At 39.2% G+C, this 18,462-nt stretch overlaps 1 protein-coding gene across 2 annotated transcripts; it reads right to left on the bottom strand.

Annotated features, from left to right (window-relative positions):
* Positions 1-357: 357 nt before the first annotated feature.
* Positions 358-17,567, bottom strand: TRANS11 (translocase 11). Of its 2 annotated transcripts, none has more exons than XM_088975912.1 (8): positions 17,193-17,567; positions 16,991-17,065; positions 16,506-16,750; positions 13,235-13,685; positions 13,060-13,124; positions 6,723-6,919; positions 3,825-4,033; positions 358-746 (listed from the first exon to the last, which is right to left on the bottom strand). In XM_088975912.1, exons 1-8 carry the CDS (start codon positions 17,328-17,330, stop codon positions 564-566), a joined length of 1,563 nt encoding a protein of 520 aa, XP_088832038.1. In that variant the 5' UTR covers positions 17,331-17,567; the 3' UTR covers positions 358-563. The 2 variants fall into 2 exon arrangements, with proteins under 2 accessions (XP_088832038.1, XP_088832039.1); XM_088975913.1 differs by having other exon boundaries at positions 6,780-6,919; positions 17,193-17,545.
* Between the last annotated feature and the right edge of the window lie 895 nt (positions 17,568-18,462).

The raw sequence follows: 18,462 nt of genomic DNA, 5'->3' as shown, positions 1-18,462 counted from the left end.
TGTAGAATTGGGCTTGGTCAATGCCCATTTAATTTGGACTTGAGTTATTGGAGAGCTTGGGCTTCCATCTTAAATTTGTAGATCCAGCCTAATTGTAATTGGAGAGCTTGGGCTTCCATCTCCCATACTTATCATGGGGAGGTGTTCCCAATGCACAGGGGAGATACCTATGTGGGGAGCCCCTCCAATTCCCATCTGAGGGCTGAAGAGCCCATATTGACTGAACCCGATCTCGGATTTGCTCCTCTAAGAGTGCTCCTCACAGCAAATCGCAGCCATTCATTTGGCACATATCAAAGAAAAAAACAAACAGTTCAAAGCGGTGGCGCCAAAATCCATGTCCACAGAGAGAGAGAGTTGATGGGATGAATGTAATCGGAGATTCTTTAGCCAAAATTAGTGTGTAGAGACAGTCTACATTCCTAATCGTGTGCCATCTCTCCTTTAACAATGTCACTCATCAAAAATTAAAAAGGAAAAAATAAAGAAAATATTAGAAAAACTGAATACAAAATTTGTGCAGGTACGCCCACCACCACAGAAGGATGAAGTTTCATATCCTTTTATGATGAAATAAGGCCAATATAGCCAGCAAATACAGCCAAGATGCACGAGACAACATATGCACAAGCAACAATTTCTGGCTCTTTATACCCGCACAACTCAAAGTGATGATGCAAAGGCGCCATGCGAAACAAGCGGCGGCCAGATCCATGCAAATACTTAGTGGTCTTGAAATAGAACACCTGATCCATAAGAATAGCCAATTCTAATACATGTAAGGCGCTGCATGGTAGCCTCCAGCTAAGAAAATAAGTTCACATCTCAGGAAATGTCAATAAAAATAGAAGTCATATTGTGGTTGATGCATGCTTGGCCTAGTTTAATGAGAACTCAAGCTTCTAACTTCTGCCAAGGTATCCACGATCCACCACCAAGTTTTTTTTTTTTTACTTTTAATTAATAAAATCTGAATGGCTAGCTTCCACTTTGATGATAATATAGCGTCTCTTAACAGATTTTGTGGATTAAAATGAACAATTAGATGGTGTGATTTAACAAAGTGGTGATTTCCACTACTTCAAACAGTTGGGTTACATCATTTAATAGATATACGTGGTGCACAATATAGCAAGGACTTAGACATTGTGAGGGATATACTTTTGTGGTTAAAAAATTAACATTTTAAATATTCCGGTTTTGTTTCCCCTAAGATAGGCACCAAAACAACCGTTACCATTCAGAAAGATCACTATGATTAAAAGGATTTAGACTTCGTGAGGATATATGTTTGTTTTTTGATAAATGAGGATACATCCGTGTGTTTCGAATAAGAAAAGAAAAAAAGAAGACATGAGTTCAATTGTCACTGGTATCAGTATACTGGTGGCTTCATTTAAGCTGTCATCAGTGTCTTCTTCCTCCTCACTACAGACCACCCAACCTTCATCTGCTTCCTCGCTTTCTTCTAATCTCTCCCTTGTATACCTAGGGTTCGGGCGCTTTGAGGTGTGATGATCTTCGTTAGAATCGGCTGGGTTTTGGCGAGAAACCCACTGTAGAGAGTTCTCCCGAACTGGTTTCCGCCCCGCCCCTGCACCTCCTTACCTTCGTCACCCCTCAATTTAGACGATGATAGACGGGAAGCTCCGTCTATTGTCTCCCTGTTCCCCTTAGTCTTGCCCCGATCCATGTGACCACTTAGGTTGTCACGTGGATCTTTATTTCTATTACTAAGCTCTGTGGTTAAGCCGCCTGTACACCCAGCCGGTTCGGACAAAGCAGCTTAGGTTGGACAAACAGGGCCACAGGGTTTTTTCGCCATGTAAACATAAGAAAGCACGCCTTATCTATTTCTACCTAATTCAAAAAAAATTTAATTAACTTCCTTAATTGGCTGACCTGTCGATTGGTTCACCCCGGTTGACTGGCTCTTTTCTATTTTAATCTTCTTCTGCATATCCTTCTCCCCCATTCCCCTCCGTCCATGTGTCCTCCATCCGACCAGTTTGGTATCATCTTCAACCTCAGGTAATCTTCCTCACCATGACACTTCGACTTCAGAAGCCACCCACACCCGATACCAAGCTCCCTTGGAACATATTTCAAACAATCGAGGCAGGTTCTCATGTTTGATTGCTGCAACTCAAAGCTCGACTGCACCCAAGTTTCTTTGATTTGCTTCCAGTAGAACACCCCCCAGGCTTCAAATGATGTGTTCAAGAACATGTTCACACCACAGATTAAAGGGAAGCCCTAGCAACTTCAACAGAGAGCACCCAATTTTGGACCTGTATCAGACCACCATCTACTATTACCGTATTGAAGCTCAGCTCCACCTCACCAACGTCAAGAACAGCTTCTCTTTCTGCAAGAGGAAGCAGGAACGCTTCAATATCAGGTCCTACCTTCGGTCTTATTGCATCCAGAACTTTCATCTAGTCCTTCACTCCCTTGTCTGCCATTAGAACCATCCGTTTCTTCCACTAATCGACACCAGCCTCAACCAATGTTCTGCAGTGTTCAGAGGAGCATACAACCACAACACCAGAGGGGTGGTGGACTCTGCTCCTCAATGATATCATGCACCTCAGTTTTACTGATCTCATACACCTTGGTTTTACTTGCCTTCCCCTGAACCTTTTGACCTTTCTCTTCAATGTCTCTACCAAGTTCCTCCTCATCCTCTATCTCCTTTCTCTCTGTAGCTATAAGAAAGGACTGCATCTTCTCCACGAAGGTCATCCAATCCATCTGCTTTTTTTCCTTCTGGTACACATACCATCTGTCTTCCTTTAGTACCGAAGAACTTTGTTACGGCAATATACCATCCCTTATTATTCCTTCTCAGCTCCACTTCAAAGTTCTTCCCTGGTAATGTCATGGAGTTTTTCCAGCCTTCTTCCTTTATGGAATTAAGTGCTCCATCAATAAATCCTTTCACCCACAGAGTTGCGTCCTCAGGCAAGAAGATTGTCGCCCTATTGCCTTCTCTGACCTTCAGTACATTCTTACCTTTGGGCCATCCCTGTTCGAACCTGAAATTCTTTGCTTCAATCACTAGCTCAGATCACCACCTTCTATTCTGAAATTCTGTTGCCCCTCATCTCCGAAAGTCACACAATCTCTGTTGCCCCTCTTTCTTGAGTTTGTCTTCACTTTTTTGGAGTTAAACCATAAATGGACAAGCAATGCCAACCACCAGGTACAGGGAGAAATTAATGAAGCTGATCTTGCATTAGAGGTTCCAACAGTGACCATAGAAGGATTCTATGTACTAGTCTTTCTTACCTTTTATGGTTCAACTTTTTCTGAATTGTTCTCATTATCACTATGCTCATTTTTTGCATTATTCTGTTTTGTCTTCAATCTATTCTCTCTTATCAGGAAATATCATTATGACCTTCCATCCACAAATTCACTCCTTTATTTTTGTTTCTTCACTGAAACCCTAGTTTGTAACTTTGTATCATTGGTTCCACCCCAATAGAAACTGCTGAAACTTAGGACCCAAAGTGAAATCCCTAACCGTCATCTTCATCATCATCTAAGCCTTGTCCCAACTACATGAACCCTGCTATATTCGGATCATCCAACAAAAATTAGGGCTAGGGTTACGGCTTAGGTTGAAGTAGTAAGGAATGATTTTAAGGGTTCATAATTTAATAATGGATATGACACTGAACAGAACAGAATGGCAACACACACACACAACCAAATTATCAATCACATCTACAAAGTATTCATCTAACCAATAATGAGTAGAAAATGAGAAAATCAGCAAACAATTGATTTTATCATCAGAGGTTATTAATATGGCATACCTGCACTATAACTGATACTGCTTCCAGGACAAAGACCCCAGATGAAATAAATAATGGAAAGAACATTCCAGTACAAGCAGTCATCGCAGCCAGTGCTCCACCCAATGCCAAGGATCCAGTGTCACCCATAAATACAGATGCCTTGTACCGATTATGCAAGAGAAAACCAACACAGGCACCAGCCATGGATGATCCGAATATAGCAAGGTCTGTTTCAAGTTGTTAAAGAAATGTGGTCAAGATCAGGAATCAAGATATATTCCAAAGAAAACATGTGGTTAATACTGAAATCACATATTCTTTGTCTAGGTTAATACTGAAATCACATTCTTATTAATTGTGTCCAATAAACATTAAAAAGTAAAACAACTAAGTTAGCAGTACTAGAAGGATCACATGCTGTCAGAGAAGAAAAATTATCCAGTTAAACAGCACTAAATTTAAGACAAAAGGAGAAGGTTTAGAAACTGCACATAAGCTAATAAGCTATTTGGGTTCAATGAGGTCACTAATCACCACCCCAACACCCCCCACCCCCCCCCCAAAAAAAAAAACTGCAACAACAGCAATAGAGAAAAAAATTCACTTCTCCATACCTTCCTCAAGCATCAGCTATCGAATAGCCAACCTTGGGATCCATCTGAACTGTGTTTATACTAGAAGCTAAGATCCTGACCTCCCTAATGAAAATGTCTCGATGTCCACAGCACCTGGGAGACATTTACCATCCATAATCACCCACTGAAAATCTACAAACAACATCAAACCTGTGTTATTGGAGCAATGCCATGAGTTCTACTCTAAAGGAGTCATCTTTGCTAAGGCCTAAAAAAACCAGAATCACCATGCCCTTATGCCCTACCCCCAGCAACTTTGAAAGGGCTATGGTTCACTAATGATGGCCATCAAAATGGAGATTATAATTGGCTCCTAGGGTTGAGCAACTTCAGTTGGGGAATCACAAGGCATCCACCATAGCTTTCTACTGGGAGTTCTAGGAGTTCGTTAAGGGGACTTTTCTCTCCAATTAATTTAATTCCTTCTCACTAATTCTTCCAATTCCACCTTTAGAACTCTTCTGCTTGCCATCTCTTCCTCAGGAAGGTTCATGTAACTATCAAAATTCTATGACTCTGCCATTCAAAAAAGCAAAGATATCTTCTTCCCCCTCCCCAAAATCCCAAAAGTACCCTCCACCTCTTCTCTAAACCTCACTACATTGAATTCCCCTCATATCGCCCAAAGGTCATCCTAGAACACTAACATTATAGAGCTGATAAAAAATTCTTCCTATCACATTACAAACAAGGCCAAAAAATCCATCCACCTTATCTTTCAGCCTAACAAATACTGAAAATGCTCCCATCAACTCCTCCATACTCCATGAATTCATATCTCCTCTCATACCATGCTGTAAGACAACCCCCCAAAGGCACCTAAAGAATGCAAAGTGCCTACCCTTCTCTCGATCAGATGAAATATCAATCTTGTATCAAGGTTTTCAACTTCAATTTCTTGATCATCAGAACCTCAACACAACCACCTTAGGAAGTCTCAAGTTTTTCTAGTTTTACTCAATCCTCGCACATTCAAGCTAACAATTGTTATTCTTTTTGTTTTGATTAATGAAAAATATTGTTCTTTACCTGTATCCAAGGACCTACTGCAACTTTTACTAGAAAAGGGTTGGTCAAGAATTACCCTGGAGTCCTTCAAAAGCTCTACTTCAGTGTATCCCTCCAAGATTTTTGCGGGGTAAGGGTAAGAGGCTCTTGCTGCTCAACAAAAATGAAATGCCTAGCCAATCCAAGAGTTGATTAAAGATATTGTCAATACCAAAAAATCTAATTCTTCTACCTTCACCCTCCCTAACCTCTACTTGAATTTCACATCTGATCCCTCCAGCACAAAACCCAGCAGATTTTCTGGAAAAAAAATCAAATTGCATCGTCGTAAGACCTGCAAGTTGCAAAGTTGCATCAAAAAGGAATTATTATATTTTCAATATATTAATTTTTATCAGTATATTATCAATATATTAATGTCTACAAAGATATAGATTAAAAGACCAACCAAGTTACCATTTATCAAAAAAAAAAAAAAAAACAAAGACCAATCAAGTTACATAAAACAACACACCTCTCTTTAAGTGAAACTTTTAAGTTTCTAACCATTTCTTCAAGTTGATGGAACTGAAGGAAATAATTCTGATCATGAGAAACCTTGGAGTTTCACATGCTATATAACCTCCACAGTCACAATATCTGACTCTAGATTCTTGGGTTTGAGGATTTTCAAGGTATTACTGATTACATTGCCTTTTATATGGTGGAAGTATCAAATGTTGACAATTAAATACTTAATAAATGTAGTTATTGAAACTATAGGATTACCAAAGAAGGATAACTGCATACCTTAAAGGAAAAAAAGGGTTAGGTGTACTGTGTACAACTTATGTCCTACAAGAAAAACCTAACTAAAATCATCGCCTTTTAGATTCTTGTCTAACTCTACTAGAACCAACTAGTGCACTAGCTTCTCGTTCACTCTTTTATATTTCATTTTTTCTGATAAGTAGTCTCATAGCTCTTGGTATGAAACAAGATTCTCCTTGGAATCCTACCCTCCAACAGTAGCAGGTGTCTTTTTCCAATTTACATGACTTAAATACAAAGTTGAACTTGATGTAACTCATCTTCTTTTACTGTCACCATATATTCATTGTCATTGTTTTCAGTATACTTTAATTATCACAGGTATACCAAGTTACTAAATACTAACATTGGCATAAAAATAATCAACATGAAAATCACAAAATGCAAAGAACTTTGTAATTTTGATATTTTGGCACACACATCAAACTAATGTTCTCTAAGTTTGAGACATTTTTATACTAACCAGAACATATCGGAAGAACAGCAATTGACATGCCTATAAAAGCCAATGCAGATGTACCTCCAGCCAGTCCATCAAGGCCATCTGTTAAGTTAATTCCATTCCCCATGGAAACAAAGCAGAATGTGGTCAACAATAGATAGAGGAGTTCTCCTAGATATAGAAGTCCCAGAGGTGCAGGAAGAGGTACCAACATTTTCCTGCATTGCAAGGTGGAAAAAAAAAGTAGTCTAAGTAACAAAAATAAATAGTTTTTGTATAATTAGCAAAATGTTGGCTTAACATTTTATTTTACTACAAATTTCTTTAATCGCTACTTTGTCAAGGCCAAACCTGTCGCAGACATGGAAGAATTAGTCAAGTTACTTCATGATCTTGCACCAAAGGCAATTTTATAATTTTTGGGTGATCAAGATTTTGGTCAACTTGACTTTTTCTAAGCTGAAATTGCTGAACTGAATGACTTATTACTTTGTTTTTAAGCGAAAAAAATAATCAAATAATAAAATATTCAACCATTAAGAAGCCCACAACCTCCTTATAAACATTCACTAGATGACAAAGCAATAGGCTTTTAAGTTCAGTCACTTCAGCTGTTATCAAATGACCCCTAAGTTATTTTCTGGCTTATTAGTGTTGCAAGGATAGGGTAATCATCTTTAAAGGGTTAAGATATAGTCTATACTTAGATTAAAGAGTTTTCAGAATTTTGAAAAGATAAAGATGCAATCACATCACTTTTCTTTCAGCTTGTTTGTTAGGTGTCAAACTTGTCCATTTTGCATGATTTTTGGGTCATTAGATAGGTTTTTTTTCGATAATTAGCAGGGAAACATTTCATTAATATAAACGATAATTTACAATGAGGATTCGAAGGGGTAAAAATACCCCTAAAATACAGACATTACAAATAAGCCCAATACAACTGCTCCCTATTTACCCCTTGCCTTGCTAAAGAATCTTCCAGCCCAGAAACATCCCTTGAACCCACTGAAATGTTACTGTCAATCCCCTTAACAACCATTTGATCTTCTTCACCACTTCTTGATGTCCAGGCTGCCTTTTTTTCATTCTTTAGCCAGTTTACCATCATTTGGGAGTCTCTTTCAACAATCAGCCTTCAGAAATTTAACTATTTTACTATTTGTGCCCCACAAAGTAATCCCATCTTTATCTCTAACCCCCCCCCAAACCCTCCAATGCTTGAGGGGACTGGGTTACCAAAGCTGCTCCCATCAAAATTGAGTTTGATCAAAGGAAAAGGGTGAGAACAAGTCCAAATATTTGACCCAATGAATCACCCTTAACAAAATGCATTCCAAAATTGCATCCAAATTCCTTTCCTCTTCCTTGAAGACCTCTGAATTTCATTCTTCCTAAACTTTGTTAAACTCAACTTTGATGGGAGTTATATAGGTAATCAGGCTGTGGCTAGACTTGGAGGAATTTTCCCAGACACAGAAGGAAAGGTGTTAGCATTATAACCAAGACCCTAAGCAAATGGTAATGCATTGACAGTGGAGCTATGTTGGATTACTCCATGGTTTAAAATTTTCTAAGCAATTTGGATTCCACAACTTGGAGGTGGAAAAGAACTGTCAGGTGGTCATTTCTTGGACAAGATGTAGCTCGCAAATCCCATGGATCTATAGACAAACATTTCGGAAAATAGAAAGCATAACAAGGTAGCTGAAAGTTGTCTTTAAATGGGTGAGAAGAACAGCAAACGGGACGGTGGATGTTTTGGGCTAAATAAGGGACAGCTAGGCACCAAATGTTTTGAGCAAAATTATAAACTATAAATTTATCTTTGGGGTGGAGAAAGCTCCCACCCTATCGTAATACTTGAGCTTGAATTTAATAAAATCTCCTCCTATTGATTAAAAAAATAGAAAAGAAATAAAATGGCAAGTTAGAGATGGTTGCCTTCATGAGAGTGATCCTACCTCCTTTGGAGAGAGAATTTCTCTTCCACAAATCAAGTCTTCTTTTACAGCTTTTTATAATTGAGTCCCAAAAGTTAGAAGATCTGGGATTTCCTCCCAAGGGCAATCCCAAGAACTTTATTGGTCAATTTCAATTTTACAATCTAGAGTATCTATTAATTCCTCCTCCAAGGCCACAAGAAAAAAATTGATACTCATAATACTACTCTTAGCCATGTTGCATTTAAGCCTCGTAACTGCCTCATAGCATTGCAATATTCCTCTCAAATTTTCAAGATTCTCCTTTTTAACCTCAAGGAAAATGATTGTCATCTACAAACTGCAGATGGAACACATGAAGTTCCTCTTTTCCCACTTTGAAGCCTTGGACGAAATTGTTGATTGCTTTCTCCACAAAAGCATCTAGGATATCAGCAACCATCATGACAGCAAAAGAGAGAGAGGGCAGCCTTGTTTGATTCCTCTTGAAGCTTCGAAAAACTCCTTAGAGGGCAAATGAGGATTGAGAACCAAGCAAAGTGAAAATGCATCTTGCATCCATTTGATCCATTCATCACCAAAACCCTTTAGCTTCAAAATATTCCAGAAGCACCCTAAATCCACCCTATCATAAGCCTTCTCTAGATCAAGCTTGAAAACCACACCCCCCAAGTATCAATGTTTTAAAAGGCGTGAGAGGCATGCACCTGGAGGCGCACCTCCAAGCGAGGCGCTACAAAAACACCCTAAGGCATATGCTAGAGGCGTACGCCTCATACGCTTTTTCATGAGGTGTGCTAGAGGCATACACCTCATGCACATCTTATATAAAAAAGACAAAAAAAAAAAAAGAAAAAAGGAAAAAAAAAAAAGGAAAGGAAAAGAAAAGAAAGGGAAGGTAAAGAAAAAGAAAGAGAAGAAAAAAAAAAAGAGAAAGGGAAAGAAAAGAAAAGGAAAGGGAAGGGAAGAAAAGATAAAGAGAAAGAAGGTGGTTTGCCCCTAACCCTTCGTCTGGGGGCGAAAACTAATGTTATGCATCTTTATTCTTCTTAATATAAAAGATTTTTATTATAAATAAAGAAAAAATGAGATCCCCCCTTCCTCTTCATCCTCCCCCTCCCCCCTTCCTTCTAACCCCCTCCTCTTAAGGAGGCGTTGTTTGGGGGGCTTACGCTTCTTGCATTCTGAACTACGCCTCACACCTCTAGGTAGTGGAATCCCTCGCATCACGCCTCCACGTTTTAAATCATTGCTCCCAACCACTTTTTTTTCTCTTCCACTACTTCATTTGCTACAAGGACACAATCAGCAATCTGTCTTCCTTTTATGAAGGCACTTTGAGAGTTAGCAACAACCTCACTAAATACTACTTGAACATGATTGGCAAGCACTATAGACACAATTTTATAGAGGCTGCCTCCAAGAAGGTTGATAGGTCTAAAATCTTTAACCTCCAAAGTCCAAAGTACTCTCTTTCTTTGGGATGAGCTTGATAAAAGTTGCATTGTTCCTCTTATTTATCTTGGCTGATCAGTGGAAATCTTCTACTTCTAACAAGTTATTTCTGATAATATCGTAAAATTCATGGTAGAATCCCATAGAAAATCCATCTGGCCCCAAGGCACTCATGGAGGACACCGCTTCTTTAATCTTCTATAAATCTCCTCTCCAGCCAGCTCCTTTTTGGCTCCATGAGTGTTTTTTACCAGTTCATTCCCTTATATGGTCTCCACCTCCTCTCTTTCATAGGTTCTCAAAACAATCTACTATCTCTTTGTTAATAAGCACTAAGTCTTCCCCTTCTTTGATCCACTGAACCCTAGATCCTTGCCTCAAGAAAATTTCCTTGCTACAAACTCACATCTCCAAGGTTCAAAAAATCAATACGATACGCCCCGTATCGGGCTTATCATATCGTATCTTTTGGGTCCCGATACACTTGTTTACAGGTGTTTCAGGACCCCACTATTTTTTAATGATAAATATGGGATGCACATCTCCCATTCTGCCCCTAAAATCTCTCTCCTCTAGATCCTCCTATCCAACTGCTCATTCAGCTCTTTTGAATCCAACCTGGTAATACCTTCAAGGATTTTGGTTTTTTCTTCTGCAAACAGCTTGAATTTTTGTTTGCTCCACCTTTAGTCTTGAACTCAGGATAGAGGATACACTGCCTTTCAAATCTGGATGGTGTTTTCCTCTCTGCAATCTTTCTGTGTCCACCACTACCAGCCAATGATTTGAGGTACAAAGGGGGGGTGTCCCTTGAGAAACCTTTGGGAAGTGCTCTTCCCAGACTACTGAAAAACCTATCCAAACTACTAAAGATAGCTTCCCACTGCATATTGGACCAGGTAAACTTTGCATTGTAAAGCGGGATATCAATGAGATCACAAGTCTGAATGAAGTTTGAAAATTTTTCTCATGCTAAATGTGATTCTGCCCCATTAGGCAGACTTCTCCTGAGGGAATCAGGTGACTTATCTCATGCTACAAGTGATTCTGCCCCCGTTAAACTTCTCATGAGGGAATCAGGTGACATTGGAGTCCACCACCCACACACCAAGGAAGCTGCCCATAAGAACCAACTGCTTCTAATTCCTCCAACAAGCTCTCCCTTTGCCGAGGACAATTTGAACCATAAACCCCTGTAAAGATCCACGTGAATCCATAGACTTTATTGGTGAAAAGAATCAAAGAAGAGAACTGTCCCTGTCAATTTTCAACCCCCATTAACTCACTTTCATCCCAAATAATAAGAAGACCACCCAACATTTGATGGAATAGCCACCCACCTCTTGTTTCTGATACCCCAAACAACCCTAATCAGCTTCTATTAATCTCCTCCTTTTTGGTTTTTTGAATATTTGCATGTCAAGGCATAGGTTTTTGACAATTGACAACCCTCTCACGTTCCAAAAACACTATCTTCATTGAGTACCACTTGAGACCCTCCCAGCTAATCTTCTCTTACTTCCCTCCTCTACTGTAGTGTCCTTCCATCATAAATCACATCAAAGCTTCTTTAATTCCCTTACAGACCTTGGATTAAGAACTTCTCCACTTTTAGAGAGGAACTGCCCTATGCCCCAAATTTGACCCTTGTTGACAACCGTTGATATCCCCAACCATTTTTTATCAGCATTGATATCCCCAGCTACCCCGCCATCTTGTCTGTGTCACTCCCCCTCTCTATCTAGAGACTGCTCTGCCCCTTCCACATCTAAGATCTGATTCTTCAAAACCTCTAAGGAAGTAGAGAAATGGTGGGATTGCAAACCTGTCTCTGCACAAAGGGAAGAAACAGGCACACAAGATGCAAGGGAAACAAGAGTAAACAAAAAAACTGCATCCAGGGGAGAGGAAGAAGGGTTACCTTGGATCTACAATTGGAGAACTAGAGAAAGGCTTGGGAGCAAGGTTGGCACTGACTTCTCTTCCACCAAATGAGAAGAACCAGCATCTATAGACAACTTACTTTTCCTGGAGGAAGGTACTTCAACGAATAAATCCACTACCCTACTCAGATTGGCCTTAGAGCCTGCAACTTACATTTCTGACGTGTAGGTCCCCAAATGTGAATCACTGGAGATTTCGCTATCGTCTTCAGAAAAGTCCAACAACAAGGTAGGAGGGGATAGATTTTTGCTTGTTATCGTGAGGCATCACCAGAGTTGTCACTGAGATTCCAAGGGGGCACAAAGGTATTAGAGGAGAAAGCTCCCCTTCTAAGTATTCTTCTCCAATAACCTACAATCCATCAAACTTGTTGGGATGTTCAACAGATTGGGCCTGAAGTGTCAGTATCCTTCTTCTTGTTAAGAACAACCTGGCCCACTTCCAAACCATTCACCTTAAACCCCAAGGTGGACTTGTGATCCTGGGCCTACCCACCTGGCCCACTAGACACCTTCTCCACTTTTCCCGAATTTGAATATAAATCACATGGTAGCATTTTTATTTTTCTTTATTGGTAATATAAATAGTGTTTATTAATCTTCGGTAACATGTTGTTAAACTAAGACTGGACAGAGAACCACTGTGGTGACTAGGACATGGGTTGAACGGTTCAACCATCTGATTCAATCATTCAACTAACTAAAACGTGAAAAAAAAAATGAAAGCAGTTTTAATCTTTAAAGCTATTTTGCATCAAAATAAGGTTAACAAAATAATAGAGGGTATAACACATATTAGCATATGTAAATGAGGTAAGTTTGACCAAGTATACATTTCTACAAACCTGTCCCAGTCTGACAACATTGCATTGGTAAGAAGCTATTATCCTTTGACATTTTTTTTTGAAAAAAAAAATAGCAATAAACAACATGAATTAATTATATCAGCAATATTTCTATAGCCATGTGTGTTACCATCAAATAAACGTCGATCAGATTAGTTTCAAGAAGGTATACATGTTGTAGGGTGATGATATGTTTGCTGAGCCCAACCATAATGAGAACCATACCCCAACAGCTACCTGCTAGTTACCAGTTTAGAAACATCACAAAGTTAGAATGGATCTTCTCTTGGAAAACCAAATACAAGCATACAAATATATGAAAATGTACAAATAAGAAACATTTTTACCTCTAAGAAAACTTTTACCCATGCAGGTAAACCATAATTATGATTCTTGATGAAACTTAAAATGTCATCAAGCAGTCCAATTGCCGCAAAAGCTAGAGTTGCTGTTGCAGCTCCAGCAACTTCAACAGACGAGAAACCAGCTATGGCTCTTGCCACAATTATACCAATTGGGACAAAAAACAGCCCACCCATTGTAGGGGTTCGCTTTTTTGAAGAATGTGCAACAGGTCCTTCTTTCCTTAAGATTTGATGTACCTTCAAGCTATAAAGTACTGGGATACATAAATATCCTGCAACTGATGTTAAAATTGCTGATATAATAAATGGGCGTGTCAGGAAAAAGGATTCTAATGGTAGTCTGACTATCCGCCATGAACACCAATCTACAAGTAAAAGAAGAACCACCAAGAAAGCTATCAACGCCATGTTCATGAAAACTCCAGGTTGAATCCTGCCAGTATAGGCATGTAATGAATTAGGTTAAGTTTCCACAAACAAAGAAATTACAACAAAAGCTAAATTGTGCATACAATCAAAATGTTGGGATTGTGCCTTGAATTCTAGGGCATGTACATAGGTCTCTTTGGGCAAGTTTCCTGCTTTGAAAGTAATGCCACCTTCTCTTGGGATTTTTTTTGGGGTGTGTGTGTGTGTGTTGGACAAGGAATATGTTCTCTTGTATCTATAATATGTTTTGAGGTTGTTCTTTGTGAGAGACTTCAATCCTTTTTTTATAAGTAATTAAGTTATCATTAGATAAGGCAAAGCAAATAAATTACAATCAAAAGTTCCCAACTGGAGGTGTGAATTGCAGCCTCCAAAGCAAAAAAGAAAAGGTTACACCTGAGCCCAATACAAAAGATCCCTAGTAACCCCTTGCTTAGCTAAATAATCTGCCATCACATTTGCAGATCTCCTTTCCCATTGGATCCTTGCAATCATGTTTATAGTCAGCCACTTGAATCTCTTAATGGCCTCCCTAATCCCTATAAGTCCATAACTCCATATTACTGTATCTGGCTCCTTCAACTACCCAACAACCAGTTTAGAGTCCCCCTCAATGAGTAATCTCTCAATCTGCAATTCTCTGGCAATCAATAACCTTTGTACCACTGCTTAAAACTCCGCACTAATGGACTCCCCAATCCCTGTTGGCCCGAATATAAAGCAATAATCTGTCCATCTTTATTTCTGAATACTCCTCCAATTCCAGACAGCCTGGGTTCCCTAAGCTGTACTATCAAAATTGAGCTTGATGAAGTCTTCTTCAGGAGGTGCCCAAACTGAGATAGCCCTTTGTTTGTTAGCTGAACTTTTTGCTAGCTTCCAAGTTCCTCCAAATATCAAAGCAAAGTAAGAAAAAAGTATCCCAGACCCTATGAAGGATGGAAGCTGAGAAGCTGTAGCAAAAAGTTCAGCTAACAAATCATACCCTCGGTTTTTTTCTGGTATAGTAGTCCAGAAAATTGTCAATCTGCATAATAGGAATCTATGTCCTTTGAAAACCTTTGCTTTAGAGAAAAGGCATTGTCCTTAAAAAGGGAGAAAAAACCTTTGCTTTAGAGAAAAAGCATTGTCCAGAAAATTTGTTTGATCAGTGACATTATTGCTGAGAATATATCGAATTGTTTTCCAGTAGGTGGTAACAAAGGAGATAAATCATAAGAGTTCACCAAAGAGATTTTGGCAAAAGAAGGGGTCTTGTCAGTAGAAGATGATGTTTCAGAAGTAGAAGTTGATGAAGGTGAAGAGGAAGAAGGAATGAAATTGGATAGAGTTCAAAAAATTAAGCAAAAGGTGGATGTGGGAAAGATGGTGGAAACTGGTCTCCAAATGGGTAAAAAGTTGGGCTTATTGGTTTCAGGAGGGGAAGAATAAGGAAGAAGAGCATTCCAGGAGCTAGAACTACACTACTCGATGAGTGCTGAAAAGCCTTGATATGTCTAGGGTTAGTCTTGAGTCTCCTGTTTGAGGAGATCTCTTGTTGGGTGGGCATTTCTCAGTTTTTGCCACCTGAGGGTTGTGTTGCTTTGAAAGCAAGTTTTCTTGGTTTTAGGTTTTTGAGGTTTCAAGTGATAGCCATCTTTACTTAAAAAAAATCCATCGCCTAGGCAACGAGGCGACAAGGCGCCTCGCCTTGGTGCCTTGAAAACTATGGGCCTACATTGAAAGGAATTCTCAAGGCAAAGTTGGTTTGGAGTTGTGTGCGTCCTTTTCATTTGTTGGAAAGGGTGGAATGAAAGAATCAAAGGGATCCCTGATTTCATACTTTAAAGAAGATATGAACTCACTCTTTTTTGTGAGAAAAGAAGATAAGTTTGGGTGCTTATAGTTCCAGATTTTGAAGGGATTTCAAAGGAGGTCCTTATTGTTGGTTTTTGGTCGTTTCTTGAGGTGGATCTCGAGCAGTTAATTTTGTACTTCTCTTTCCTCTTTGTTGTATTCTCTTTTTGAGTTGTTTAGAGTCTAAGTTGCGGTGATTCCCCATTACCCTGATTGATGCACTCTTCCTTTATCAATAAATTTTTCTTTATTATTTATTACCAAAAAAATGATGGGATGGCTCAGTGGCAAGACTACAGGGCATGGAATTAGAAAAAGCACACTTACGATGGTGGGAAGATTGGGGCTGCCTCAATAGGCAACAAGATCAAAGGAAATCAATTCAAACGGTTTGGAAACTTGCATAGAAAGATATGGCTGAAGAGTGACATGATGAAATAGGATTCATATATGTGGCCCAAACATTCACAAGGCTTTGCTGAGTTCAGTTCTGCATTCCTAAATATACTTTAAAATTTCAATAGGTACATTTGGACCAAATCTAGCTTATTCAAATTGTCCTTAAGCTTGTCTAAGTCAGAATTCTTCAATAAAACTTAAAGTGGAAAAATATCTAGAAAACACAATTGAAAAACATAATAACATACCCATAATTAAAGATGCTAGATAAAAGCTACATTACTTCAGAATTTTAACACCTTTGCCCCATGCACCAGTTTTCCAGGATTCATTAGTAGAACTTTAAACATGATTTGTGAGGAAAAGATAAGTCTTAAACAACCCAAGCATTAAAAATTAACATATTTTGATAAGTAAAAAAAATTACATTATTAGTGGAAAATTGAAATCAGTTTCTTAAACTAATACAACATGTCAGGAAGTAATCTTACATAACAAAAGCAATCATACAAATCAAACATCTAAATCATTTCATTTCAAATTCAGAAGTTGGATGCATAATCTAATTGGGAAAAAAATGGTTTCTTGCCTCAATTTCCTTCCTTTTCGAAGCACTCCCAGTCTGTCAGCAGTCACAGTTAGAGGCCCATCAGATGAGTCCATATGCTCCTTGATACTACCAGGCAAGTCAGCATCCCTGGTAGTAGTATTTATTATAATATCTGCATCACTATCTTCACCGTCACTAGAAGATAGTATGTAGCTACTCCTCCCAGAAGTCCCATCACTCTCCCCATAATCCCAATCATTAAATGAAGAAATACCCACTGAATCCTATAACAAGGGGACAAATAACACCACTAACCAATCAACATACGTTCAGAAGCACCAACATATCAGCTGAAGCAATCAATAAACCCTTCACACTTGAGCAGTAAAACCACAGAAAAATTGCCACAAAAAAAAAAAACAATAATAGAAGAAGCCAACAAAAGGAACTATTTTCCATTCTATCAAATGTATAGTTGGAGGCGGGTTTTTTTTCCCCTTCTGCTTTTCAGGGAAAAAAAATACCTCATCCATGGCCTCAATTGGAAACAAATCATGCCGCAATTTAAATCCATGTCGCTGGGCCTTCGATGCGCACAACTACAGATAAGCAAAACAATTTAAATAAACCATGGTAATAACAAAAAAAAAATCATGAAATGCAGGAACACTAGAGGGTAGAACATTGATTCCAGAATATGCATAAAGGATAGATAGAAGTTCTTGCCTTGAAATTATAAGCAAATCTATGGTGACAACACAATGAAGCGAAGATTGCTTGGGTTCCCGTTCGAGAAGTGAAGGATCGTTTTGAGGTTTGTAGAAACCCTAGACGAGAGAAACGAAGAGCTGCAGGAGAACGCATGGTGGGTTTGTAATGGAGGATGGTTAGGTGATGGAGGTGGAGGAAATGGAAACGGAGAGAAAAAGAAGAAAACGCGGGAATGGAGAAGAAACATGATAGAGGAAGAAGTGTAGGAGATTTCACCTATAAAACCAATTTATACAAAGAAGGAAGCCGAAAGTCATCGTTGGTGGGGTTTGTTTGTTTAGATGACAAACAAGTGAAAGGAAAGGAACGAAGCAGAGAAGGAACTTCAACAAAACATAAACTACGGAGACAGGAGACTCCAAAACCGGTGGGCCATTACAGAAGAGCGACGCATTCGGGATTTGGCCACGTGGTGCTTTGGGTCTGTATTTTTGTCTATGGCTTGATTAACGGTCGTTTTAACTGCTTATAACGGACGTTAAAACGGTATTAACTGTAAATGAAAGAGGGTCTCTCGACTATGACTCTCTCCCACCCAACACCCGAGAAACATCGAATCTGAACGTCTACGCCCCCACAACGTCCCACAACACATCCCAGCGTTGTATGGGGAACTCCTCCCGATGATGACATCATCGATTCTGTTACTATTATCAGGAAATATTTTCAATACATGGAGGGGATGTGTTATGGGACATTGTGGGGTGCAGATGTGAACTCCGTTAGCAGGTTTTAGATGTCACATCTCCTCTCCACAAGGGCCGCCCCACAATGTCCCACAGCATATCTCCACGTGTATTGGGAACATCTCCCGATGATAGTATCAGAATTGATGATGTCATCATTGGGAGATGTTCCCAATACATAGCGGAGATTGTGCTATGGGATGTTGTGGGGTGGCCCCTTGTGGGGAGGATATGTGAACTCCAGGTGTTTTAATGAATGGTCTCAAGATCTCTTGCCCACACCCACCCATGTCTCATTACATTTGTACACTGAAAGCATCCCCTATATTTGCATGTTATCATTCATGGAAAATGTTCACAACTAGCTATAGTGTCATGTGAGTAGGATTCGTATGGGCAGGAGATTTGAATTGTAGTTTGATGGGAGTTCGGATGAGATCGGCTTTCGAACAGCCTTTAGAACCTTTCATCAAGAATATCTACGTACTTCTGTACTTTATTTCATGGGGAGATATTCCCAATGCAAGGCAGTGATGGCT

Source organism: Nelumbo lutea, chromosome 3, assembly GCF_056320005.1.
Source record: "Nelumbo lutea isolate HS-2025 chromosome 3, American lotus-T2T, whole genome shotgun sequence".
NCBI lineage: Eukaryota > Viridiplantae > Streptophyta > Magnoliopsida > Proteales > Nelumbonaceae > Nelumbo > Nelumbo lutea.
The sequence above is the reverse complement of the archived record's forward strand: the minus strand, read 5'-3'. Positions and strand labels throughout refer to the sequence as shown.